This window comes from Cyprinodon tularosa, unplaced genomic scaffold (assembly GCF_016077235.1).
Source record: "Cyprinodon tularosa strain WSP-4 unplaced genomic scaffold, ASM1607723v1 ctg37, whole genome shotgun sequence".
NCBI lineage: Eukaryota > Metazoa > Chordata > Actinopteri > Cyprinodontiformes > Cyprinodontidae > Cyprinodon > Cyprinodon tularosa.
In genome coordinates, this window is record NW_024039085.1 from 749486 (window position 1) to 776335 (window position 26850).

Here is a 26850-nt window from a genome sequence, read left to right on the forward strand (position 1 = left end):
GTTTAGGCTAACCAGATCTCATTTCACGAGAAAAAGAATACAAAGAACAGCTCGAAACCCCACATCCATAAACGCAGCACTCATTAGGGTGGAGGAAAAGGGGGTGGGGGGTTGTGAATTCCCAGATTTATACATAATGAGAGCAGCATGCATGCGTCTTTTGTTTGTATGCGATTTTGTGAGTAGCTCATTAACAAGGCATTGGGGCAGCGTTGATATGCAGCAACCTGCCAGCCTGTTACTGAAGCTGATTTTATAATGAACTTCAAGCACAGATCAAACCTGCTGCTTACTGAACCGACCCCCCTGCCCAACCTAACACTTTCTATTTTAATTTATTTCCACTCTTAATATAGCTCCATAAAATGTGCCCACAGTGATTTGGTGGGATGGTAAAAATCTTGAAAAAGAAAAAGAGTAAGGTAAAAAGTATCGTGGGATTTGAGGCTCTAAAGGATCTGACGGGCAGGGTAGAAGGACTGCAAATGATATGAGTGCTTGTCTTGTAAACGATAAATCAGGACACTGAAAGGTTTATAAGCAGGGCAGATTTAAGCATCAATTACATGTGGAGGGTACGGAAAGTTTAAAAATGTCAGTGCTCATCCGCTGTGCAGAGGATCTACTGTCAATAAAATGCATGCATGGGATATTCATCTTTCAACTGTCTCCCTGTTTATCCATTAGTTATGCTCACTGATCACAATTCCCATAGAAAACACTGATATACAGCGTCTTGCAAAAGCATTAATGTAAAGGAGAAAAACTTATTTTCTTTTCCTTTTTTTTTTTTACAAATAAAAATCTGTGGTTTTTCTCAACCAGCTTTGTGCATCAAAAGTCTAAGCGTTCTTAAGTATCTTATAGCCTCTAAAACAAAAATTCAATCCAGGATTGTCCTTTGCGTAGCTTCCCATCAACTCTAACCAGCCTCTCTTTCCCTGCTGAAGGAAACATTCCCTCAGGGCAATGCATCCACCACAATGTTTCACTGGGAACACTTTGTGTTCAGGGTGATGCAGTTTTATTTTTCTGCTCCACCGCTACAGTTCGCCTTGGTCTGTCACTCAGAAGCACCCAAAAAAAACAATTACAGTTTGTGCTTGAAATGTATAACTAAGTTATATTTCTGTTACGGAGACCAAAAAAACATGGGAAAAAATGCATTTCTGGTATTTTTGTGGCTTGTGAACATATAAGGGCAGATATCAGTCTTGTTTAATTGCAGTGAGTCAAAAGGCAGGCGCTTTGAATACCTTTATATAACCTAACTTTCTATATAGTGGCATGGCATAGGTCGTTAGTCTATATGATGGGCACAAACAGAGCTGTGAATATTTGCTCTAAATGATCATATTTAGTGCACCAGTGCAGTAGAAATGGGTCAGGGTTATTGGGGAACATGGGATCTGTGACTTTCACACAAGCTGAGTATTTATAAACACACCCTCATGGGGATGAAGAGACCTAGAAACTGCCCCTCAGAAGAACATGCAACATGCTGGCTAGATTTTTTCGAATACCTCAGATTTTTCACTTTGGACATAAATCACAGTGTTGTGGAAGACTTCCAGATAGCCACTGGCATGAAATCTCTGATAGAGGGAGTAAAATGACTTATTTGAAAAGTTTAGCCATGCATTCCTGGGAATTACTCTACAGCATGTGGGCCGTGAACAGTTAATGCTAAGGCAGATGTTGGTGGACTGATAAACTGAAGGCGCGATGTTAGCGAGGGGGGTTTTGTGAAGTTTACAGCATCCCACGCTGATAAGAAGATTTGATTTCAGTCTAAGGTTTCTAAGTGAATATCTTTCTCCAAACATGAAACTGATGTCCTGGGAAACATGCTTAGAATAAAAAAAATCAGTTCAGATTATCATGATTACAAACTTTTCTTTCCTCAAAAAAGACAAGTTGTCAAGTACACAAAGTCTGAAAAATGGAACTAATTAATTCCAGTGAGCTCAAACATATCCCGTGCATGTGTACACTTCACTTACATTTCTGACATGCTGTCTGGCAGATTGGCTGGAATAGCAGTTAGACCTTTCCCCCTGCAGTCCACTATGTTGTTACTGCAGGTGCACATGGCAGGGCAGGATCCTCCACCAGAACTGCATGGCTGCGGGCTGGAAGACTCCTGATGCCCTGCAGAGATAAAAACGTAGGGAAAATTAGGTTTAAAAGAAGTGAGGTCAAACAGTACTAAAACATTCTTACAGAAGTTCATTGTTTTACATTGTCATAGAAGTACAAAGGAAAAATGGTTCCATTTTATGTTCAGGTTGGAGATAGTGCAGGCTTTGCTGTCATATATCACATGACAGCAAAGATATACATGGCTTACAGAAAAGAATTCCTAAAAATGTGGGATGTCTTTGTGTACAGCCCCCGTAAGATACACCTAATAACTGCAGTCTAAACAATTCCAAGGTTAGACAAGAGAGTCTCTTTACATGAACACCAGTAGTCAAGCACTCAAAGATTTGGGCTTTTTATTGAGGAGTGGCAGGAAAAAAAAACAATTATGTAGGGTGACATTCTGGTGATATGTTTATGTACGGCCGTCCAATTTGCTCATCACCATTTCCACTTACCAGTGGTGAGTCGGACAAAGTGGAATCTTCTTTTGGAAAGTAAGCTTGTATGAGCGTTGCAAACAGCAACTTTTAAATAGAGCGTGAACAAGAAGAAATGGACTCTTGCATGCTCTCACAATTGTTTAATGGGCATTCCCTCTCTGGAGCTGGTACAGGGCTGTGCATGTGCATTTTTTTCACACTCAGGATCTGGATGTTTAGTTCTGATTTTGTTAAGCTTAAACATGGTTTTCTTTGCATGATTGTTCAGACCACTACTTAAACGCAGCCACAATCAGAGTCCTGTCTGAACGATTCACCTCCCCAACACAACTTGTATTTGCAGCAGGAGAGTGTAGACATAGTTTGTGGAAGTAATAACAGATGTTGGCATCTTTGTGTATCATAAGTTGTTGAACAACAGTAGCTGACAAGATTAAGATCACATCATTACAAGACAAAGAAAGACATTTTTGGCAACACAGTATTAAGTCAGTCACTGATTGTGCAAGTTATCCCATTTAGAAAGATGAGACAGGTCTGTAATTTCCATCATAGGTACTCTTTAATTATGGGAGACAAAAGAAAAAAAAGATTTATTTGTTTATTTGTTATTTATGTAGAAAGAAAAGTATTTAGTCAATAACAAAAGTACAACTCAATACCCTGTAGTACAACCTTAGTCGGCAATGAAGAGATGAAACTTCACCAGGTCTTTTCACACTGTAGCTGATATTTTGACCAATTCCTCCATGCAGATCTCCTCTAGAGCAGTGATGTTTTGGTGCTGTCACTGGTCAACATGGACTTTCAACTCCCTCTAAACGTTTTCTATGGGGTTGAGGTCTGTATTCTGGCTAAGCCATTCCAGAACCTGGAAATGCCTTTTATGGAACCATTTCTTTATTGTCTGAGCAATGTGTTTGAGACAGTTGACAGTTTCATGAAGACTCAGCCTCATTATATCTTCACTGTTTTCACTGATGGAAGGAGGTTTGGTGTTAATCTTCCTTTAACACAGAGCAGTCAGGAAAACAACACTAAACCATGATGTTTCCATGCCCATACTTTACTGTCATCCATACACTGTCTGGCAAACTTCAGACAAACCTTGACTGTACTGGCTGAAGCAGAAGGACAGGCTGACTGCAGGATCCCACTGCAGGGTCCCTCTCAGCATAGTGTCACTAATGGCAGCCTTTTTTACTTTGGTTACAGCTCTCTGCAGGTCATTGATCAGGTCCCTTTGTGTAGTTATGGGATTTTTGCCCACTGTTCTGATGAGCATTTGACCCCTTTGGGATGAGATCTTGCATGGAGCCCATGATCAAGGGAAATTATCAATGGTCTTGTATGTCTTCCATTTTCTTACCATTCCTGCATGGTTGATTTCTTCACACCAAGCCGTTTTTTTTTTCTAATTTTGTCAGTCATAGTTGAAGTGTACCTATGATGAAAATTACAGACATAAACTTGCATAATAAGTTGCTGACTAAAAAACCTCTGCCCCACTGTAAGAAAAAGAGAGCAGAGCTATTAAAAATGTGTTTTTTTGTGGAGTAGTGACTGCTGGAGAGGAGTTTGAATGAAAGAGTTGTTGAATCCTGGAAGATGAAGCTGTTGCAGAACTGGAGAGCTTCTTCAGTGACAGACTGCTGCACCCTAAATGCACCAGGGAGCGTTATCACAGATCCTTCCTCCCAGCAGCTGCTGGACTTTAGAACCACCACTGTTCCCAACAACCTCAATAAGTTGTTACTTTCATGCTGATTTTGTAGAGTTTCTATCTTAGTCAGTTAAATAACATTCTACTGTCATTTTGCATTTTTGCTATTTTTCAAATATCCATTACTGTAAAAATGTCCATAGCTGAATATTAGTTAATTTTTTCACCAGGTACACAGTTTTATATTGTTAAAACACTTTACAGTACAGTATTTTATTGTTCATCTTTTAACTCTTCACTAGTATGTTAGTCTTATATATTTTACTAAGGTCCACATTTGTGTGACAATTTTTTCTATCATCTTTTTGCTGCTGTAAACACTAGAATTTCCCTATTGTGGGACAAAAAAAAAAATTAAACTGATGGATATGCATCCAATTTAGAAGCACATATAGAAGTGGTACAATTTAAGTTTATTTTTGGAGGTGAAAAACATTGGAATTGGGCCAGGGTTAGGGTTAAGGCAAGACCTCATATTCCTTATAAATGACGTAGGACGGGTCCAGCAGTACTCTCTATGCCTGCCTGAGTGAAGACTGCTCATAGATGGACTGAAGGGAGAGCTTTTCAGTCCTCCCATCACCTTCATAGCAGTCAGTTAAGTTAATACTAGAACAATAATAGTTAGACCAACAGAACAAGATTAATTGTTATAGTAACAGAAACTGTTTTCTTTTCAAGCTTCACATCTTCTTGTCCAAAACATTTTTCTCTCTTTTCAGCTGAACTGCAAATATGCAAATGTAAATTTAAACTACTATCTCACATTGACAGAAGTAAAAGAAATATTCTTTACTGTAAAAGTGCTGATTTCGCACAAAACCAATGGGAAAGAAACTAGGTTGAATATCAAAGGAGGGTGAAGTTGGAGTGACAAGCTAAGGCTTCCCAATAATATCCATTGATCTCTTTTAAAAATCTTTTTGTAGAGTCTGTCTGTTCCTAAAGGAACTGGTGCCATTCTGCACATTCAGCTTTTTTCACAACCCCCATCACCTTACTCCCATTTGTTCAAAAACACTTCAACTTTTTCATTTGCATACAGAGCACACAGCTTATCATACTGTCTCCAGCTACCTGTTCAAAAAGCTGCAGGAATGTCAGCGGTGAGGTGAAGAAACCACCGACTCCACTTATGGTGCAGCATTTTCTCTTGTTAGTGTACTGAATATGACTATAATATTCTAACCCCATATAATAAGTAAAACAGACTTTTAAATGGCCTCATTTACACCACATCATAACTTTCAGACCATAAATGTTTGATCAGCTTCTATCTATTTCTGATCTTAAGCTAATAAAATGTTGATGAGGACAAAAGGAATAAGGGTGTTTGGATTCAGAGGTGTAAAGCTGATGAAATATGAATTATTGCAAAACTTTCCAAACAGAATCTATGAAACAATCAAAGGCTGCTTAGAAAGTACTTTCTCATGCTATTGGACAACATTGTTAACAAAGTTGACAATCAGACATCATCTTTTAGGTAAATCCTACCACAACAGAGCAAAGGAATCAGGTGGAAATCAGCATCTAGAGTGCCAATCAACAAAGGAAGATGTGATCTAAGGGTGCCTGATCTACGACGGCAAAGGTTTGACAGATCTAGGATCTGGTGTCGGGCAGAGAAAAACTCATTTCTTATCTAACATGGCATATCTGACAGGTCTGGGATCAGGGAGAGTGCAGAGCACAGCCGGAGCAGCCTTAACAATGACAGCTCACTGACAGGTATACCGAGCTGAGGCTGTTTCATGTTCACTCCACCTCTATTTTCACAATTCTATTTCATTCTTTCCTCTCTCCTCATGACCCATTTTCTTTAGTATTAATCAGTCATTTTTTCATCAGGGTTTTCTTTTCATCATTTTCTTTCTCACTCCGTTTAACACCCTGATTTCCCATATCTCTCTTAGAGCACCTTTTCACCTTTCATCCATTTGCTAGAGGTCTATATATTTAACCCACTCCGCCTCATTTGCTCATCATATCCCAACACCATCACTTGCTACCTGCCATCTGTTTCATTGCACCTTTTTTAACGGGTCATTTCTTCTTTATTTCCTTTAGAAGAGCCTTGATATGATTTATTATCAACTGCCCAATTTAAACGTAATATTTTTATTTCTTCTATTATTCGCTTCGAGCAACAGCAATAAATTTTCTGTCATATAACTTTAAGGTAATATGAGGGACTTCTTGTTTTTTGGTTACTTTTTACTGGTGAATATTGAAGGTTCTGTAGAGAGTCCTAGTTTTGAAATAATAAATTATTTTTCTACTGTAATTACCTCCCACAAATGTTATTACCTTTTAGTAGCCAGTTTGCTAGATGAACCCGTTAAAAAAGAACAACAAACTAACAAACCATATGGTGGCATCAAAGCCTTCAGGGATCTTGACACAATGGAAACAGCTTGCTAAAGCTTAATCGGACCATCAAAATAAGGAAGAAAGGGGATATGAAAGACTTTAAACATAGCATAAACTTAGAGTCACAGAGGTTTGTATGAGTTTTAAAGAGAGTGATGATCTGCTGGGTTTTTCAAACACAACCATCCTTTAAGTTCAAAAAAGAGAAAATATCCAGGAAGCACTGTTTGAGGATGAAAAAACCCTGCTGATGTCAGAGGTCAGATTGGAATGGACATCAGAATGACAACAACAGCTCAGATTACTATTTGGTTAAACCAAAGGTTCGCAAATGATCGTGTCATAAAGCACATGTCAGACGTTAAAGCTTGACTGTAGCAAAATACCATACCAGGAGCAGCCAAGGAGGAACCATGAAGAACTGATCCAAGAACGGGAAACTGAGGCTACATTTTACTCTATTTAAGAGAAATTGGATGAGAAACAAAAAACTTATTGTCTGGTGGTCTAATAAGTCTTTATTCAGCTGGAGATGTAGATTTAATCAGAAATGGGGATAAAAAAAACATGAGGGCATGGATCCATCCTGGCTTACATCAACAGTTTGGGCAGATGTGGCGTAATGGTGCGAGGAACATTTTCTCATAAGACTTCGGGTCTTTTAGTACCAACTGAGCATGTTGTTTAAACACCACAGCCTACATCAGACTTAGACAAACTTTATTGTCATTTTCTATACATAGAGTGTATAAAAAATTTAATTTCCTTATGTACAGCTCTCATGACTTTTCTATTTTTGTGCAGGAGTGATAAACGTAAACATTGGGAGAAATGATATGGTCAGTTTGTTGCAGAGACTGTGACATCATTTAGAGTTTTTGGGGGCTTTTTTTACATTCAGCTTTTTTCACTTTTTTTTTCTTTTTCAGTTTTTTTTTCAACATTCTGCTGCCTGATGGCGGTGGGGAAAAAGCTGCTAAGCCTCTTTCTAGAGGGCAGCAGGGAGAACAGTCCATGGTGGGGCTGTGAGGGGTCGTTGATGATGTTTTGGGCTCGGGACATGCAGCGCTGGGAGGAAATTTCTTTCATGGAGGGAAAAGGAGCTTGATGATCCTCTCTGCAGTTCGCAGTACCTGAGTGTTGCTGCTGAATATGTCTATGACTTCAGTGAATCCATCTTCTAATAGCTACTTTCAGCATGATAAGTTATCATATCACAAAGCTCAGATTATCTTGAACTGGTTTCTTAACCTGGGAATTTGTTCTCTGGTGGACTGCATAGCTGAAATAGATTAATTCAGCAGAGAACATTTAAATTTCCTGGAATGCAAATTCTTAGTTTAAATTAGTACTTTGAAAAATCTGCTCCCACAGCCACTATGAGATTTAGAATAATGCTAAAATCTGCAGGGGATGAAAATACGCACCCACCACTGACCAACTGTGCGTAGATTTTTGAAGTGGCAAGAAGATTTAAACAGTACACCAGCAACCTTAGCAGGTTGCAAAGTAGAACTGACCCCCAGGGGCAGAGATGCCCCTGTGTTGCTGCTAGTCTTCTCCCATTCTAATTAAAGAAAGGAATCTGAAGAAGCAAGGTAAGTATGTGAATGTTATGTTAAAAGCTCTCCCTCATTTGACTTTGGATGTATGCAAGTTCATATGCTAGACTGAGGGGGGAGGGGGCTATTGCCACCTCACTGTTTTACAACATGTTTTATGCTTTCGCCAAGCTGTACCTAATATTATGTCCAAACCTAGCAGGGACTGATGCACACAGATTGAAAACTCACAATAACATACTACGAGTTTGAAATATAATACAAAATTGTTTCAAAAATTCTCAAAACCTCTTTGTGTCCTCCAACAGTAATGACTGTGGTGATAGTTATGGGCGGGTGATATTTATCATGCTGGGTTTGATGAAGACACAAAGCAGACGTTTGCTGGACACATCTGCAAAAAGCTCAATTTTTTACCGCCATGTATGCAGTGTCCCACTGTAGTACAAACGTCTGTGAAAGGAAGTGTTTACAATAAACTGTTTTAAGTGCTGATATATAAATATGCTCATAGAAAAATTTTATGGAAGAAAGAATGGCTGGAATACAAACAAAAAAAGTGAATTTCCTCTTCTGAATCTTCCAAAATCAGTTTAATGCACTCCACACAAGATTTAAGCTTTGGTGCAAAAGATTTTAACTGTATTTTAAAGAATACAGACTTTAATGATCAAGTTATAGGATTTTCCCTAAGTGAGACATGGCTCCTTACTGTCAGTGTGAATTTAAAAGTTGCTCTCCAGCAAAGACAAGGCAATTTGCATGTTGCTTGGACTTAGGGAGGATTTCATCATTTATTTCATATTACTGAATAAAACAGTAAACCCCCGTTTCCACTCCACAACCTCATGCCTCTCCTCTGCCTCATTTTCTTCTTTTCCTGTTATACGGCGCCACCCTGCCCCAAATCCCACGCAGGTGGCCTTGACTGGTCACAGCTTTGGCTAAATAAGTGCACAAGCACATACTGTTGCAAAAATATAAAGTGTCTCTAATGAATCCTTTTATGGGAGAACAACTTCTGGTCACAATTAAAAAACAACAAAAAAAAAAAATAAAATAAAATAAAGAATGTGTTTGCCTGAGCATTTTATTTCAAATATGCACAATGTTGCACTTCTATGTAGATATACATTGTATAGAATTGTATACTTTTTCTAAATGTGACTGATAAAGGTAGAAGAAGTCATCATCTTAGGTGAACTAACACCTGCACGTTTGTGTAATGCAGCTGACCATTATGTAAAAACAGCAGTTTCTCTATCTGTGTCGCAACATAAACCAATTTCCATGCTTCAACTTTTCTATGTGCTGGGGTTACACTCCCACGCTTTGAGTCTCTTTCCCTGGATGATGAATAGTTAATGATCTGTGTTGTCACGCCGTATGGCTGCGTAAAAATCACAATCCAGAGAGAAAAGGAACACACAGACTCAGAGGTACACTGGCCCGCAACCACACACCCACGTAGACACAAACACCCCTTGCAGCTGGTGTTACGAATGAGAAAGCCTTGAGGGGAGTGGAGGCTCTCATGGTGTTTTTCTGTTGTCCAGATATGATAAAACAGATACATCACAGTGTCTCTACTTGCACATGATCTCTTTGCATGAAAGAAAATAGACTACGGAGCCACATAAATCACAAAGGGATCATCTTAATAATATTTGTGATAGGCCAGAAAAAAAAATGAGAACCAGTAAGTGGAGCTCTGCTGTGAGGGTGGGCAGCCTGGGCTCCAGCTGTGTGGGCATTTTCCTAACACCGCTGCCAGCTCAGTGGGATACATAAGCCTTGGCTAGCAGAAGGCTGGGAGGCTGTCCTGGTGCTGAGCGGTTGTCAGGTGGCTGCCAGGTGAATACACACTGACATAAAAAACACATGATAGAGGAGTAAATAGAGAACAGATGTTATTTTTAGATGCTGTTTTGTCATGAAAACTGAAGAACCCATGAGTTGCATTAGAGGTAAAGAAACTTCCATTACCTTCAATTTAAGAAAGAAAACAACATCAACTCAAAGTATTTATATCTCTTTAAACCTTTTGTGTCACTTCACAGCCACATACTTATATTTAGTTTAATGGGACGACATCATCAAAAGCATTGAAAACGAAATAAAATTATAAATGGTGTCTTAAAAAAGGGCCAAATTAAGTAAGACTGGACAACATCTGTGATCAGCAATTTCCAAGCCTTGCCACAGATGTGATATTGGATCCAATTATCTACATATTTGACTGAGCTAAAAATGCTTTGATCTAGTTAAATAGATAATTGTGGCTATGGTTGAATGTTTAGGGTCATTGGGCGCCTCCATCTTAGCCTTAAATATTTTACATCCTTTACCAGATTTTCTGGAAGGGGTGGCATCCAACCATCCATGTGTGTGTGTTGGTTGGGGTTGTGGGGGGGGGGGGGGGGTGGCGGGGGGGGGGGGGGGGGGGGGGGGGTTTAACTGGATGCTTCATTGTAACACTGCTTACAGTGTCAATGAATGGTTGATCAAAAGTTCGACTGGGAATTAGTTGGGGACCTTTCGTCTGTATTTTCATATCTAGTTATGAGTTTTCAATTGTTTGCTAACTTATATTGATTTGTGAACATTGTTTTTCAGGTTTTGTCTTCTTGAACTTATTACAGTCAATCATGAATAAATAAAGGAGGCAATAACAAAGAAACAGAGAGAGGCAAGAAGCCATGAGCTAAGAAAAGTGAGGAAGGAGAGATAATCACCTGGTTTAATGTTAATTTGATCTCATAAGCGTGTAGCTCCAAAAGAGTAGTTAAAATGGAAATATTGAAATAAATTTAAAAATAACATGAGAAGTGTGTCTAGGATTCTGTTGTAAGCTTTCTTGTCAACCTTTCTTTGGCTTTTAAATTGCTTATATTGATATGGGAATAATATCGTATTGACTAAAATGAAGAAATATATCATGATATATACTCTAGTAGGTCTCTAGTTGGTTCACAGATGCTTCCCGGTTGAGGATGTAGAGCTGTTCAGTGCTCCGTGAGATTATCAGAATTTTAAATATTGTTTTATAAACTGACCCTGCTGTATACCTCACTTTATCCCAGACCTCTGAAGTTTGTTCCGTGTTCTTTCTGATGCTTCTTATATATGTATATATGCTGAAATCATATACAGATAGATTCTGCTTAAAAATCTAAAGGCATTTGGTTAGGCTGGATTTTATTTAGGGGTATTAAAGGATGCTGACAAAATTGCTAATTTTTTTGTATTTTTCTCTATTTTTTACCATCATATATGTTTTGTGTTGGTTAATCACAAAATATGTCAATTTTTTCTGTTGAATGATAGCTTGAATATCAAATTTATGCATCTTACCTGAGCAGGTGAACTCATGTTTCTGGACCTCTGCCACATTTAGTCCTCTGAGCTCTGCAGGCGAAGCACACTGGGTGAAAAGACCGATCGTAGGCCTCTGTCTGAGCCACTGTGACAGCCAGGCCAGATGACAATCACAGTTTAGGTTGTTGGAGTGAAGACGGCTGGAACAGAGCAAGAGAACAAAGATTATGATCAGTTATTTTATATTAAGGGCAGTGGATGAGAAAAAAGGATAAAATGTCTTTTCTATTCCTTAATACATTACCTCGGATCACTGTTCGACAAACACACTTAATGATATGCTACAAGACAATTATAAATAGTCCATTCTAAAAAAAAAAGGACATTTCTAAATCCAGAGCTCCAAACACTGCATTTTTGCAAAACAGTGCCTCTCCATAATAACTATTGCTGCTGCGGGGTGGTGTATGTAGGCTAACTTGTGAACCCACGTGCACGTAGACATGGTGCACGCAGAAACAAAAAAAACTCAAACGTTACCCCACTGGGAGTGAAGTTGACCGCAGTGTCACCACAAGGGCAGAAGAGTCACGGTTCAGCGTGTCAGCAGGAATAATTGTTTTAATTTGAGCATAATTTCAGATCTGGTAAGTGCAGCACACAATAACCTATTTGTGTCCATACAGGCCATTTTTGTCTTGACATGGATCACATACCAGCTGCTGGCTTTGCTAAACTCATTATTCTGTGCTGTTCAGTGGTTTTGGCTGAGAGGACTGCTTGGAATGACAGAGCTGTTAACCCCCACTGAGATTACATTCTGATTTTCTCCTCTTTGTCTGCATGTATACGTGTAGATTGTAATTATAGTTTGAATATTTCCTGAAAAAGATGCTCACTCAAGTGGGAGGTTTGTGACTTACAAAGTTCGCAGTTTGGGCATGTGGTTGAAGCTGGAGACGGGGATGCTGCTAATGTTGTTGTTGTTCAGTGTCCTGTGAAAAGAGAGGAGCAAAACGGTTCAATCTTCATTTGCGTTAAGACCACCTTTCTCTTTTACATCTCATTAGATCTATTTCTTCTCCCTTTTTGTCTCTCTGTGGCCCCTTGGGAGTATACCACCTCATTTCACACAGATGGGAAAGCCCTTGCACCTCCCACACGCCTATGCAGCCATGCATGCAAATTTGCACACTCTTTACAAGCCTGATCGCTATCATTATAAAGGTAACATGCACACACATTTCCATGAGACCTGGGGGATCAGCTGCAGAGAGAGAATCAGATCATTTCGATCTGCCTAAAAACTCTTCACCATTTTTCAACCCGTTCTCCCTGTCAACATCCGTTGTTCTCCTCGCCACAACACAAATCTATCTAAACAACCCTCTTTGACCCTTTACACCATCGAAGTGCTATCATTGCTGCAAATTATCCATTCATGCAGCTTGTTATATTTATTCTTTTCTTCTACTTCTGCCTTAATCCTACATGGCAGCCTCTCAACGTCAGAATAACAAAGCTGTCAAAGCGCCTTTGTCCCACTCCATAAGCCGTTCATCCACATTGTTTTAAAAGATCTCCAACAGAGGCTTGTAATTATATTTTGTGTAAAGGAAGGTGGATAACTAGAGAGTGGAAAGAGACAGACCATCAAGCCCTGAGCATGCCGTCTGATAGGAAGAGCCCCCTTGTCAGATGGCATGCTCAGGGCTTGATGGTCTGTAGCTGGAGGTGGGGTAGTGGGTGGGTTACTGGGTGTTAATGTGATGGAGAGGAACCCTGCTGTCAGCTGTGACTTAATGGAGCTAAATGCAGCAAACCCCCTTTATAAAACCCGCAGGGGGTATTTTGAAATATTATTCAAGGTCTGTGCCATATGTATTAGTCAAAGTAATTAGCAGGACACAAAGATGTCTTCATTCAACTAAGTGCTTCAATGGGATGAGGCAGTTTAAAGCTGGGCAAATAACATCAGATCAGGTACTTACAGTACTTCCAGACCCCTGAGAGCTCTGAAGGCTCCATCCTCAATGCAGCTGATGTGGTTTTTATCCAGTTGCCTGTGGCGGAGACACACAGCAGAGTCAAACAATCTTTCTGTCTCCCTGAAGAGTAGTTGTAATCACTGATACAGTAAGTAGTGCTCTAATACACTATGGTTAATCGATACAGGTTTAGTCATCTCAGCTCATGTGGTTCCCTGGAGAAACAAATGTGGACGTTACTGAGTGAATGTTCACATCAATGGAAGTCATTACTCCCCGTGTGCGAGTGTGATTGTGCATTAAGCCTTTTGAAGATGTAAATCAGGTTCTATACAAGCCGTCTTTGGGAAGGTAGTGAGTGGTCCATTGAATATGGATGCACACACAAGTAACCAGTCTTTTACTTTCATGAAAGGCAATTAGGCTGACCAGAGACAATTTTAACATGCTTCGATTGAATATGGAGAGCACATATTTCAGTAATTACATCTCTCATGTTAGGAACTCCAAATATCTAGTTCATGCAGGGTAATGCAGGGCTATTTGAGCTTTTAACTATGTTAAAATTATTTTCTTTAATCAAAATCATGGCCAACATGTTATTTTGCTTATGTGATACTTAGTAAATTTCTGCTCTCAAAAACAGCAGCACCTTGCTGTCCAGGAAAAACTAATGTCCATCCCTATTTTAGAGTGGGAGTGATCACCTGCCCTCTCAAGGAAGCACCCACCTGGATCAAGCTATTCATGCAGAGTGGATAACACACCAACTTTTTTCAATCAGCAAGCAATGATGTCAGGGAGAGTGCAAACTTTTTTCCTTGAACTTGAGATAGTGCACCTTATCTATATAAACTGATAGCGACTGTTTTTTTAAACCAGTGTCCAAATTGGGAGATTTTTTTTTTTTTTTTTTGACTGAGAGAGCTTGAATATTTGTTTGACTTTCTACAGAAGAGCCCAGTTGCCAAAAGTGGCCTGATACCCTGCAACCTTTACAGAACCTTTCTCTGCTTCATCACACCTTAATTGAATATGTAGATTATCAGAAGAATTTCTGCAGAACCCAATAGTATGCTGAGAAGGTAATTAGGCCATTTTATTCAGGTGTATAGAATCAGGAATGTATCTAAAAAAAATAGCAGGGTACTTTAGAAATTGAGTTTGACACCCCTGCTCTAGGGTCTATTTTCAAAAAACATGGCATCTTTCAATGCTATGCTAATGATTGCTAAACTATGTGCCTTTAAGGCGATGCAATGCATGGTCCATTAAACCTTTTTTGTTGTGTCTTTAGGATATTTAATCTTTGAGGGCCTATTTTTATTCTAACCCTAGTTCAACAAGGATCTTAAACTTGACAGTTCAGCTAGAGTCACATTGATTTCCAGTTGTTATCATTTAAGAAAATGGCAAAAGCTATCTTGTCAAGTCTATGATTGGAAACAGTAATCCATTCTTTTATTCCATAGTGATTGGAATACCATAATTCCTTTATTTCGGAATCAGCCAGTTCTCACTCGCTCGTCTGCAACGTGTGCTGGTTACAATCAGGGACACTTAAAAGGGAGCATTACACTCCAGATTTGGCTTCTCTTCATTGGGTCCCAGCATATTTTAGATTTTATTTTAAAATACCTTTGTCTTAAAAAAATCTGGGCCGACTCGACTTCTCTGACATTAAACCCAAAATTTATCTTTCAGGTCTGCTGACCTGTTACTCCTGGTTGTTCCCAGCTCAAAGCAGAAGATAGAATCTATTACCTTCATACATTCCATAGGTGCCTTCATTGTCAATTTTTTTTAAACCTCTCTTAACATTTATTTTACTCACTGGCCTTCAACCGAACTGAGATATGGTTCTACTTACTTTTTACTGTTATTATTTTATGTGGAGAGAAATTTGTTCCAAAGTAAAAACCACATTTAAAAAAAGATCAAGATCAATAATTTGTAGTGTTAAAGGCAGGATTTTATCATTTATATGGATCTAGTTGACTTTGGAAGGCTTGAAATGCGTGATCTAGGACCTTTAAGATAATTGATCGGATAGAGTTCAAACCAGATATTCATTTACACTGTATAGAAAGTCATATACCGGTAACCTGATTTATGTCAGCTAGAATTATGAAAACTATTTCTATTATCTAAATACTGCAATAATGACAATGTTTTTATTAGTGTGCTAAAAGTCAGAGTTTTACATACGCTAGAATCACCATACCAGTAAACAAACTGAGAAAGTTCATTTTTGATGGCATAGCTTTGTAAGTTTCTAATAAGTCAGAGGAATAATTAAGCATATATTTCAAGACAAACATTAAAAATTCTTTCTAAGATAAATTGGGACGAGTCTAAAGAAAGACAAAATATAAGGGGGAGAAATGTGGACCTCCCAAAGAGAAAAACTGATTTAAACCCAGAACAATAGGAACATAAAAAGTTATAAAATAACTGGCTGATACTGATAATGGACTGTCATTCCTTACAAACAAAGCAGGTCTTGCACTAATATGAGCTTAGTGAAAAGAGGCCATGAAAACTCAGATTAGTTTTCCAATACAATCAGATTAAAGACATTCATTTTAGGAAAGCATCCTTTGTACTAGATATATACACATTAATTGATTGATTGATTGATTGATTGATTGATTGATTGATTGATTGATTGATTGATTGATTGATTGATTGATCTATTTTGCGAACAATCTCTAAAAGAGGGAAATTTTTCTGTCCGGCACATATACATCATTCTAATGAATTTGAGCAACCAGAAATTATTTTTGGTAAAACCGACTAAAAAAGCAACTGTTAATACCTGAATGGATGTCAGAAATGTGGCAGATAATTACTGTGCCTTTATATGCAGATCTGCTTTGTATGTTGTTGCATAAAACACATTAGAAAAAGCTCAATTTAACTTTTAAAACTACCAGAAATGTGCTTTTTTGTATTCAAAATGACTGAATCTATTGCAATGATTGGTACTAAATATCTCTATGCAAAAGAGGTCAATACTCACAGGTTTTTGATGTCCGTTGCTCCTCTGAACGCTTTTCTCGGAATGGATTGGATGAAGTTCTCACTCAGATCGCTGTGAAGAAGAAAGCAGGTATATTATAGCCCTAAATTATAGGTGTGTTTCATGTGGTTCCTGTGGTCTTACTGGATGAGATTTTAATGTTTTTACAACTTGTTATGTAAATATTTCCCTGTTGGAGTTTTTAAGCAGACACTTGAAGAAACTACACTTAGGATCCTTCCTTCTTTTAAGTTACTCATCAGTGCTGTTGTTCTGTCAGATCAGCATACCCATATTCAATATGCATGCGCAAGACGTCACATTTGCGTTTATCCCATTAGTTTTGTACGAAAAATAGACTTTTAACTACCTCAACGGGCGTGTATCCCTTTAGTCAAGAACAAAACAAATAAATTTAAGGTCAGATCGCCATATGCTTCAAAAAACACCAAAAAGTAAGTAATTAAATTGTTTTTTTGTACATGACTAAAGGGATACATACCAGTTGAGGTAGCTTAAAGATTTTTTTTTTTTCGTACAAAACTAGAGATAAACTAAATGTATTAACTAAAGGGATAAATGGGTATAGGTATACTGGTCTGATCAGGTATGCTTACGGTAACTGACAGAACACCATACTAAAAGTTATGTGGAAGATTTTCCACCCCACGGAGACTATAACGAAGAAGTGCAGTATCTGCTTGCAAAGCATTGTCCATTTTGGAAAAGGTTATTAAATGGTGGTATTATTATTTAATGTTCCTACATGCTATGATCTGTTTGACCTGGCTGTACCTTGAGGCTTGATTTCTGCCTGATCACAGACTAAACAGAGACAAGAGAGCAGTGGTCTGTGGAGGGGGGGTCTGTGGAGGACTCTTTAGGACACTGAACCACAATGTCTTCAAGTTCAGTTGTGTTTTTCCATCTGTTTAAGGTCAGCAAATTCATAATTTGGAAATAATTAGGAGTACTTTTAGACAGAAAGCAAACAAAAGGAAAGTGAAAGGAAGATGGAAACCCAAGCCAGTACATATTTAAGGAACATTAAGTTGTCTCACATAAAGTGCAGTGCAGCCAGAGAGGGCCCTGTCCTGAATAAGGTTCCCCTACAGATCTAAAGCAGCCTCTCTGGTTAGAAACTAAAGCACAGTCCCAGAATCTATGTAACCATGGCAAACCACCATCATCAAAATAACTTTAATAATTTATACTAATTAAATGTTTATGAGTGCCACAGGATGGAAAATTATAACATAACAATACTCTGCCCCTGCTGTCTGTGAGTCAGGCATTCTATCATTAGGAAAATGTTTAGTACTGCACATGTTTAAAAAAAAATCCAAAAATCACAATTAAATACACATTAAAAATAGGAATATCTTTGATTTTATGAGGCAAAATATAGAATTTAAGCTGGGAGCTTCAGTTAATCGTAATTGTTGTGTATACAAAATAGGCAAAACTATTTAGCTTCTCAACAACAAAAAAGGAAACAACATAAAAAAATTCAAATATCATAATATTGTATTTTTGTGTTAAGTTGCACATATAACTGACCAAAATGTTGAATATAGAACAGCTAAATTTGGCTGTGCAAACAGTTTACTAGTCTACATGATTATTCAATCTCTATCCATTATAAAGACGTTATTGTTTTTCTTCTCTATCAATCTGCCTTATAGAAGGCTGATTACTTAAAATGATGACTTACATGTTTTGAGCTCTCCGCTATGGAATTGCATCATATGACTTCATTGGTCCCTAATTAGTGACTGGCCAGTTGGAAATGCAGCAAATCAAATTAGTGACCAAACCGTGTCTAAGCACTGTGGATGCACTTTGATGTAAAAGGGAATGAAGCAAAGTCTAAATTATACATTTTTATTGAAAAGCGTGTAAAACTTAGAGTAGAGGAAGCACAGAGATGTGAGAAACTAGATTTTCTAAAATTTCCTACATGTCTGCTGTTTATTCAGTGAGAGGAAGTCTTTTTTGCAAGCAACTTAATGACTGAACAGAGTAAAAAAAAGCTTTTAAGCTGCAAACCTCTGTTTGTTATGAAACATATTGAACTGGACAGAGTTTAGGAAAAACTTCTAGGCAAAGTACACTAAAAATGCTGTTTTATTAATACCAGCTGTAGTAAGAGCACATATGCAACAGGATTGAAAATATGAACTCTGTAATACTTTTGTCTTTATTTCTCAGATTATTAGAAGTCAGTTTCACAGCGACTGCCCTCTGACACGTTTGTGTGACTTCATCTTCTGAATTTAAAATAGGAGTGACTCTAATGTTAATAATCATTTCTCACAGTAGGAGATTTAGAAATGTTATTTTCATAAACAGTGTTCCTTCACTACTTTTGTACAGCAAAAATCTAAATTCAGATATTTCCTGCAAAATTCAAATCATCATGTCTATTATTTGTAAAATCTTTTTTTCTAGCAGTCCACAATCCTCTGGTTGGTCAAAAACCAAAATACTGAACCTGTTCATGCTACCTGAGTTACAAGCATTGGATCAGATAAAAGTTTGATTATTCTGGTTTTATCTATAGTTTTAATTGTTAATGCTGCACAACAAAGTGGTGGGACAGCTTACTGTCTCCCTTCTTCCAAATTATCTTTAAGCTAGTATGATCACTTTCTTCTCCAGTTTTAAAAACAACTCTTAATATTAAAGCTACAGTGTGTAATTTTCAGCGACATCTAGCGGTCAGACTACAGACCGCAGCAACATGAACATCTCCCCCCCACCGCTTCTCCCCCCCAACAGTACGGCGAGCGTTACGGGACAAAATTTCTTCCACGACGTCCGCATCACCTACCCTCTCAAGTGATGAGGTTTGTTTACATAGATAATTTTACAGATAGTATTTCATTAGTCTGAGTAGGGTATAGATTTCATGTAGACTTAAGATAATAAATATACCCGTTATTTTTTCTACATCGTTGTGACGTTTTGGTGAGCTGCTTTGCATGGTGATATAAACAGACTACTAATTGTAGTCATTAGTTTAACAGCGAGATTGTGTTCGCTGGAAGAATATATATTCCCCGTTTACAGAGTCCAAGTCATTTTGGTGGCACGGGGGTTACAACGCGAGGAAGAGGGAGAGGACGAGGGCGAAGGCAGGGAGGCCGTGCAGCTAGGGCCAGGCGAGAGAGGGGTGCCAGCGGGGTGAGAGCAGAGGAGGAAACGCTTGAAGATCTCCAAAGGAGCCGGAGAGAAGTAACCGAGGTATATATCCAGAAAATTATTTTACAGAAAATTACTGAATCATTACCTATGAAACGTCAGGGACGTTGCTGAATAAGTATACTGGAGAGGAACAGCATCATCACGCCGCAGCATGTTATTGTTTTAGACAGGTCTGAGCATCCTGTACTCCAAAAACTGCAGTGATATTAGACAATTGTGTGTGTAGGATTAATTACCTGTCCAAGAGAAAACTGGCAACTTGAGCGTCACTTTGAAAACCTTTTTCCTCCATCAGTGACTTCCATCGTGTAAATGCCGTGCCAATGTTGATCCGTGTTTTTTGTCGTTTGTTGTCACGCTTGCGTTTATTCTCGTCGTGTTTCCGCTTCTTAGATGACGGGGGTTCGGTGTCCGCCGCTTTTCGTTGTGATACAGAGTAGGCATGGTCCTCCATTCGTCTGATGTTTGGCCACACAGTGCCAAACAGTTTGCAAAGTCACTCACGCCTGCCGCCTTTGTTCACCTTTCTTGTTACTGATGCGCAGTATACCTGCTTCTTCTTCTTCTTTGGTTTCAGGCAGACTAAACGCTTCTCAGGCATAATACTGCCATCTACTGTTCAGTACCGTCTCAGTTCATCTCTCTCAACTTGCCGTAGTTATTTTCGAGCGTCATGGGAGATCTCGCAATCGCTAGTTTGTTGCCTCTGCGCTTGCCGTAGCGCAAAGATGTCAGCCTCCATGGCTGCGAGACCCGCTCCTATGTAATTATAAATAACGAATTCTAAGGCAGCGCAAATATTATGGTTAAAAGGCTGAGCTCATAGGTGATGATAAATAACATAGTTATGTATAATATATTAAATTTCTGACTTTATATGCCTGTAATTATTACACACTGTAGCTTTAAGATACTCATATTTTAATTCAGTGACATTAATATAGAGATCAGTATCTTCCTCTCCCCTTTTTCTGTCTGCATGAACATGTCTGTTAATTCGAAATGTCAAATTCTATATTTTCTAAAAAGTTTACACTAGGATAGCACTTTTTGGATGCAAGAGGATGTGGTAGGTACATGCAAAAAAAAAAAAAAAAACTAAGAAAGAAGAGGAGACGTTAATGAGACTTTGTGATGCCAGGAAGGTTGTGATCATATGAATACGATGCTATGTGTGTAAGTAGCAAATGTGAAAGCTCTTGGGTGGAATCCACACACTAAAACCCTGTAATCCTGTTAGCTTGCTCTAATAGGATTCACTGAAGTCATCTATACACTCCCATTTATGGTGCTATTTGATTGGATTGGAGCTCGATTGAGGTCGGGGGAGGTCACTTCAAAAATGCAATTCTGAATAAAAAAAAGTATATAGCCATGATTAGTGAGTAGTGTACGTGTAAAGCATGAAAATCCGACTCTTTCTAGTTTTCCTCTCATGTTTTCTGTCACATCTAACAGAAGAACCGTTGCGGTCTTGGTTTGGATACTGAGGTCTGTTATGCGTCTGAAAAGAATTTATCACCATCTTCATCTCCTAAAGAGGCCAGAGCAAAATTAAATTTAGCAAAATAACATTTCTGCATTTACACATTCTTAAACTGGCAAACAGAACATTTCTGTGGAAGACCATCATGCTGTATTTTTCATACTCTGTGGTTTCCTTTAGCTGTTATTTTCTAAGTATGGCCCCAGCTATGTGTCTGCTTCAAGATTTTTGTTGTTACAGATTCGTTAGAAAGCTGATTTTGAATATGGCAAACATCCCTTCAAAATCAGACACCACTATACGAGAACGCAAACCACAAAAAGATGCATTGGTCACTTTGGTCTAATCAACCATTCCAATCTTTAAGCAGCTACCACAGTAGTGCATTGCTCTGACTTCTAAACCTGACCTTCTAAAAAAGGTTGTAAATTATGTGGGGGGAAAAAAGCAATAATCAAAATTCTCCTGTCTTTGCATTTCTGGTCAATATAGATTATTTAAAAATCTGCTTATTGCTTCACCAGATTAGCTAACCTCAGGGCAATAGCATTGTGAAACATTGCAGGAGCAGACAATTAAGCATCAAAAGCAAGAGCAGAGGTCATCACCTCCACATGTCACTGTGCTCTGTTAAGGGTGAAAAGTCTCACAGAAACTATCAGCACCTTGCAATGTTTTCCTCACACGCCCTGCTTACGCTCATTACTAAGCAATGAGTCCCAGTCCAGTTCTCCACCTAGAGTAAGGAATGGCTTCCCGTACCCAGTATACCCCACTAGTTTATGATTACAAGTCTGTTGAGTAGAAAAGTGAGCGCAGTTACGTCAGCTTTTAGACTGGACCTGGTATAAATCGACCTTATTGTAAAACATATTTTGCAGGTGCGCACTTAGTTCATTAATGCTGGCTGGCTTTTTTTGCTCACAGTTCATTCCCAATGTTACCTAAATGACAGGGTAGCCCACATGTTTTCAGGTGCATGAACTGCAGCAAAAAAACAAAAAACAAAAAAACGCTGCAGTTGCATTTTCAAGACTGTAACTTCATACAGATGTATCATTTTATCAGTGTGGTGCTCTAACAATAAACTCTGCTACTGTTTACACCAAACTCTACAAAGATCTGGAACAATTAGCAATGTTATCAGACATAGTTCAAGGCGCCTGGTCTGGAGATTAGCTGCACACTGAAGGTTATGTCTGGTTCCTGTCTGATTCCCATCATTAACCTCTAATGTCTATCTCAATAAACCAAATAATAATTCACAAAAATGCCTACAGTAGCAAAATTATATTCACACCAGTTAAAAACATGCAGATTCAGAGATTGGCAAAGTTTTCGGTGGCTGTGTATTTTTTTTAGTATTCGTTTTACTAGGCGCCTCAGCTGTGCAGTTAGCCTCACACTCAATTTTCTCTGGTTTAATGTGCATTAGCTGAAGTCTGTAAACTATAACTGCTGTACTAACACACATGATTATATATGTATGTATGCAAACAATTACTTCTCTCATACATATTCATCCACAAAAGTACTTACACACGTTTTAACTTTTCACATTTTATCAATTTACTATATTTGATAAGGTTCATTTCTATCTGATTTCTACATATAAAAACTGTTGTTTTTAGGTATTTGCAAAAGAAAAGTAGAACTTCTCTAGACAACAGTTTTGAATTATTGCTATGAATCCTCAGTTTATGAGGAATATGCTTCCGGCTGTATATGTAGAGTCATGGTCCTTCTGGAACTTTGGGAGCCTCTGGAGGGTCGGCTTTCCTTATTTTCAAATATTTTGTACTGTTTCTCTTGACTGCAATCATTTCCCTCCATCCCTGCAAAAGACAGTCCTCCCCCCAGCATGATGCTGCCACCAACATGTTGACACTTTGCATAACACATTGTCTTCTGCCAGACATAGCACTGTTTATGTTGGCTAAAGATGACTGAACTAAGGCCTATTGGATGCTTTTCTATAATCAATGTATTGTACTTACTGCATTAGATGACTTTGAAGGCAATTGGTTTTACTATACTTGACTGGCTAAACAAGTTTGCCTGCTTTTCATTTTAATTTACAATTATACAGGGAAATATGTTTAAAATATCCCAAATAGAAAAATTAATGTTCAAACTTGAAGCATTTGGACATACAAATATATACAATTGATAAACCCTACTGTTTTAATGTAATCAAAACAGCATTTTCATAACATTATAGCTTCTATTTCTTTTTTGTCAGCACCAGAAAGACAAGGCTGCTTGAACTTTGATGAATTGCTCCAATTGGTAACAAGTAATTTAATTTATTGAAGTTTTCAACTTCTAAACCTAAATCAAATTGGATCAACATTATTCAAGTACTTGTTACCATTGAAGTAATTAATTTAATTTGGACCAGCTTTTTATTTTTAGAGTGTAGGGGAGTCAATTTAGTCTCTTGTATTTTTTTCTTTGATCAGTGTTTGCATGAATTCATGCAATTTTAATTCTAACACGATAAAGTAAACAGTGCTAAATGAAACTCATAATGCTGAAAGTCCTTCTAACATAAAGGTAATGTTTATTTATGCTTAACAAAGCATTTAATTGCATCACTCTATCAAAATTGAGACCTAAAAGTCCAGACAAGGAAGTATTGAAAGCTTGAAGCCACAATAAACTGCACTCAGGAAGCCTAAAGCCTACATGTATTTGGATGGCATCATTTCATACCACTAAGTTGAATGTATTGAAGGGGTTTCTTTAACAGTGTTTGTGTTTCCCATTTCTTGTCGTGATTGTATGACAAGAAAATGTTTATTTTAGTGAAATGCTCTCAATTCCTCTTAATTTTATTCTTCCATCTCAAACAGGGAAAATAGAGGAGGAATGTGTTTGATTACTTACTCATTAGGAGAGTTAATGAGGTGTGTGAGAGTTGTTAAAAGAATGGCAGTATGTTGCCACTAAATACTAACTACCTTCTTCCTCTCTGCACGGTAGAAGCTCACAAGTAGTTACACACATAAACAAGCACATTTACAAAGTGTAGTCTTCAGAGAGAAGCTGCTGGGGCTGGAAAAGATCCAAAAAGCATCTCAAGTCCAACTGAAGAGCAGAAAAAAACAAACAAAAACACAACCCAACATACCCAAATAATCTGTCAGCAAACAGCTCATAATAAGTCCTGCATACTAAGCCTTTCGTTTGTTGAATCACTGGTGCTGAAACACCTATCAAAAAAGATTTTCATCTGTTTTGATGTCGCGGATTTTAAAAATGGCCTCATATTTAGTAGTAGCAGTTATTTACTCCCTAAAAACTACAAGGATAGCCTTACCTTTAACATTTGCCCAGAAAATTAATTACGAATACAGATGTTTTAAAGACCATCAATTGCCCAGAACTGTGTTTATAATCTTTAAATATATGCTTGATATGTCTGAGGAGAGAAAAATGTCACAAATTATTAGCCTCTCTTTTTTGAATAATAGATTTTATTCTCAGTGAGGTTTTTACCATCTGAAAAAAAAGTTAAAAAGAAAAAGGGAAAAAAAAAAACAGATTGTGTGTTTTCTTGTTGGAAAATTGACATTATTAAGCAAAATAGACTGCAAAAGAGAAAAGGGATGCAAGACAAGCTGACACAAGCAAACAGAGAGGTGAAAAGTAATGTTGCTTCAGTCAGACTTGGTAGAAAAGTGATGCCTTTCTATTAGTGGAAAAGCTACAGCTTATACAACCCACTCAGGACAGAGACTAAAAGAGAAGCAGCAGAGGAAAAAATCGGGAGGGAAATTCATGAGATGGAGGTAGGCTTTGAGATGTCTGCTGTGTTTCAAAATGCCTGCATATGTTTGTAAATCCCAAGATGTCTGACTTTATTTAGAATTGTTTATATAGATAAAATTGAACAGAGCAAATTTTTTAGTTAGATGGGGAAAAAAAGTAACGAGTGGTGGATAACAGAAAGAGAATGAGGTGAGAAGAAGCATAGATTAATGCTGCAGGGGTCTTGGGCTCTTGCCAAAGCATGGCCTTGCATGTGTTTGTATTTGTGTGGCCCACAGAGAGCGGCTGAATATTTCTGTGTGCGGCCAGGAGTATCCATGCTTTCCTCCTTACCCTCATGTCTCCCTTTAAAAAAATACACCTCTATCAACACCTTCACTTTTATCTCAATTTCTCTATAAAGCAAATGATAGACATGCTTTCTAGCTGCACCTTCATTCACTTGTTCTCTCCCATTTACTACAGATGTTCAGTACCTCCATAATCCCAACAAAGGGGGCCAGGCCACTACCATTATGATCACCATGATTTGCACTTTCCGTCAGAGGTCAAACAAAGTATTAAAGTCTCAAAACAGTAACTCATGTTCACACAAATTATCATGGGCAGGAATGCCCATTTGTGCAGCATTTATTAGGAGAAGAACAGGTTGTTTAAATTGAGGAAACCTAGGTGCAAAGCCCCAGAAGAAAAAAAAAAAAACCTCTTTCAATGCTGCCTCTTGCTTTGGGCACTATTGAAAGACAAATTCTGTACTTACAGAGCATTTAGCAAAGGTCCATGCTTTATGTTTGCTTTTTGTGCTTTTGTTTTCCATAGAAGGCCAATGCCAACAGTTGTCAAACAAACCAAATTAGAAACAGTCAATCAACGAGATTCTCTTATTTTTTTTTTTTACAGCATTGGAAATCAGATCTACAGTATTCAGATGTTTTTTGTTTTTCCCTATTTTAATTCACTTCAAATCAGTTGACTTCACCGGTCATATGTCAACTGTTATCTAGAAATATTTTTAAACGCTTTTAAAAAAGATTTTCTAACTTTCTCTGCTTTTTCTCCTTTCAACTCATTCTTACAAATAGCAGCTATTCATATTTCGTCTTGAAAACACAACACAAAAATTACAGACAATTCAACTAATATAAAACAGATTGAAAATGTATATCTTTCAGTTGCTGAACCTTCAAAATGTGTCAGATATTAGCTTGGCCCTTAATTTGATTTATTTCTGATTAGTTTTAAGCATAAAACTTACACATAAGCATCTAAAATATGCATATTTCAGTCTATATTTTATGTTGTTTAATAATTTGGTTTTTATAAATCTTTAGTATGTTCTTTTCAGACTTTTTCCATATTGTGTAGATTATCATGGTATGGCATGTCGATACCCTGATAAAAAATTTCTATATTGGAGTACTGAGATGCATATTTTGAACCACAAAGGTATGAGATCTGCTTTGTACTTTTACCCAGAAATGAAAGGTGATACATCTACCTCTGCTAAAGTAATATATGATTATTGCATTTCAAACAGTTTTAATGAGTTTCAGGTTTTAAAATTGTAACCTTTTAAAATATGTGTATACATCCATACCAATGCTGCCTTTGCTGTAGGGTGAAGCTTAACACATCTTCCTTTATTTTAAATTTATGAAGTATTCTCTTTCTTCAAGGAAACATTACACAGTACTGTAAATGCATCTGCCCGCAGAAAAAAAGTCTAAAAACCAACTCTTTAAGTTTACTTGAAAAAGAATGCAAGATATTTGCCTGCATGGAAACCAAATATGAAGAAATTGCACAGTAATG

At 37.8% G+C, this 26850-nt stretch overlaps 1 protein-coding gene across 4 annotated transcripts in view; it reads right to left on the minus strand.

The window, feature by feature from the left end:
• Nucleotides 1-26850, minus strand: part of slit1a (slit homolog 1a (Drosophila)) — a 113426-nt gene that overhangs the window by 36002 nt on the left and 50574 nt on the right. For all 4 annotated transcript variants that reach the window (XM_038296482.1, XM_038296480.1, XM_038296481.1 and 1 more), the window contains exons 5-9: nt 16572-16643; nt 13553-13624; nt 12485-12556; nt 11598-11761; nt 2004-2151 (exon numbers count right to left, since the gene is read on the minus strand). In XM_038296482.1, coding sequence (XP_038152410.1) covers nt 2004-2151; nt 11598-11761; nt 12485-12556; nt 13553-13624; nt 16572-16643 — 528 coding nt within the window. The remainder of the gene's footprint in view (nt 1-2003; nt 2152-11597; nt 11762-12484; nt 12557-13552; nt 13625-16571; nt 16644-26850) is intronic.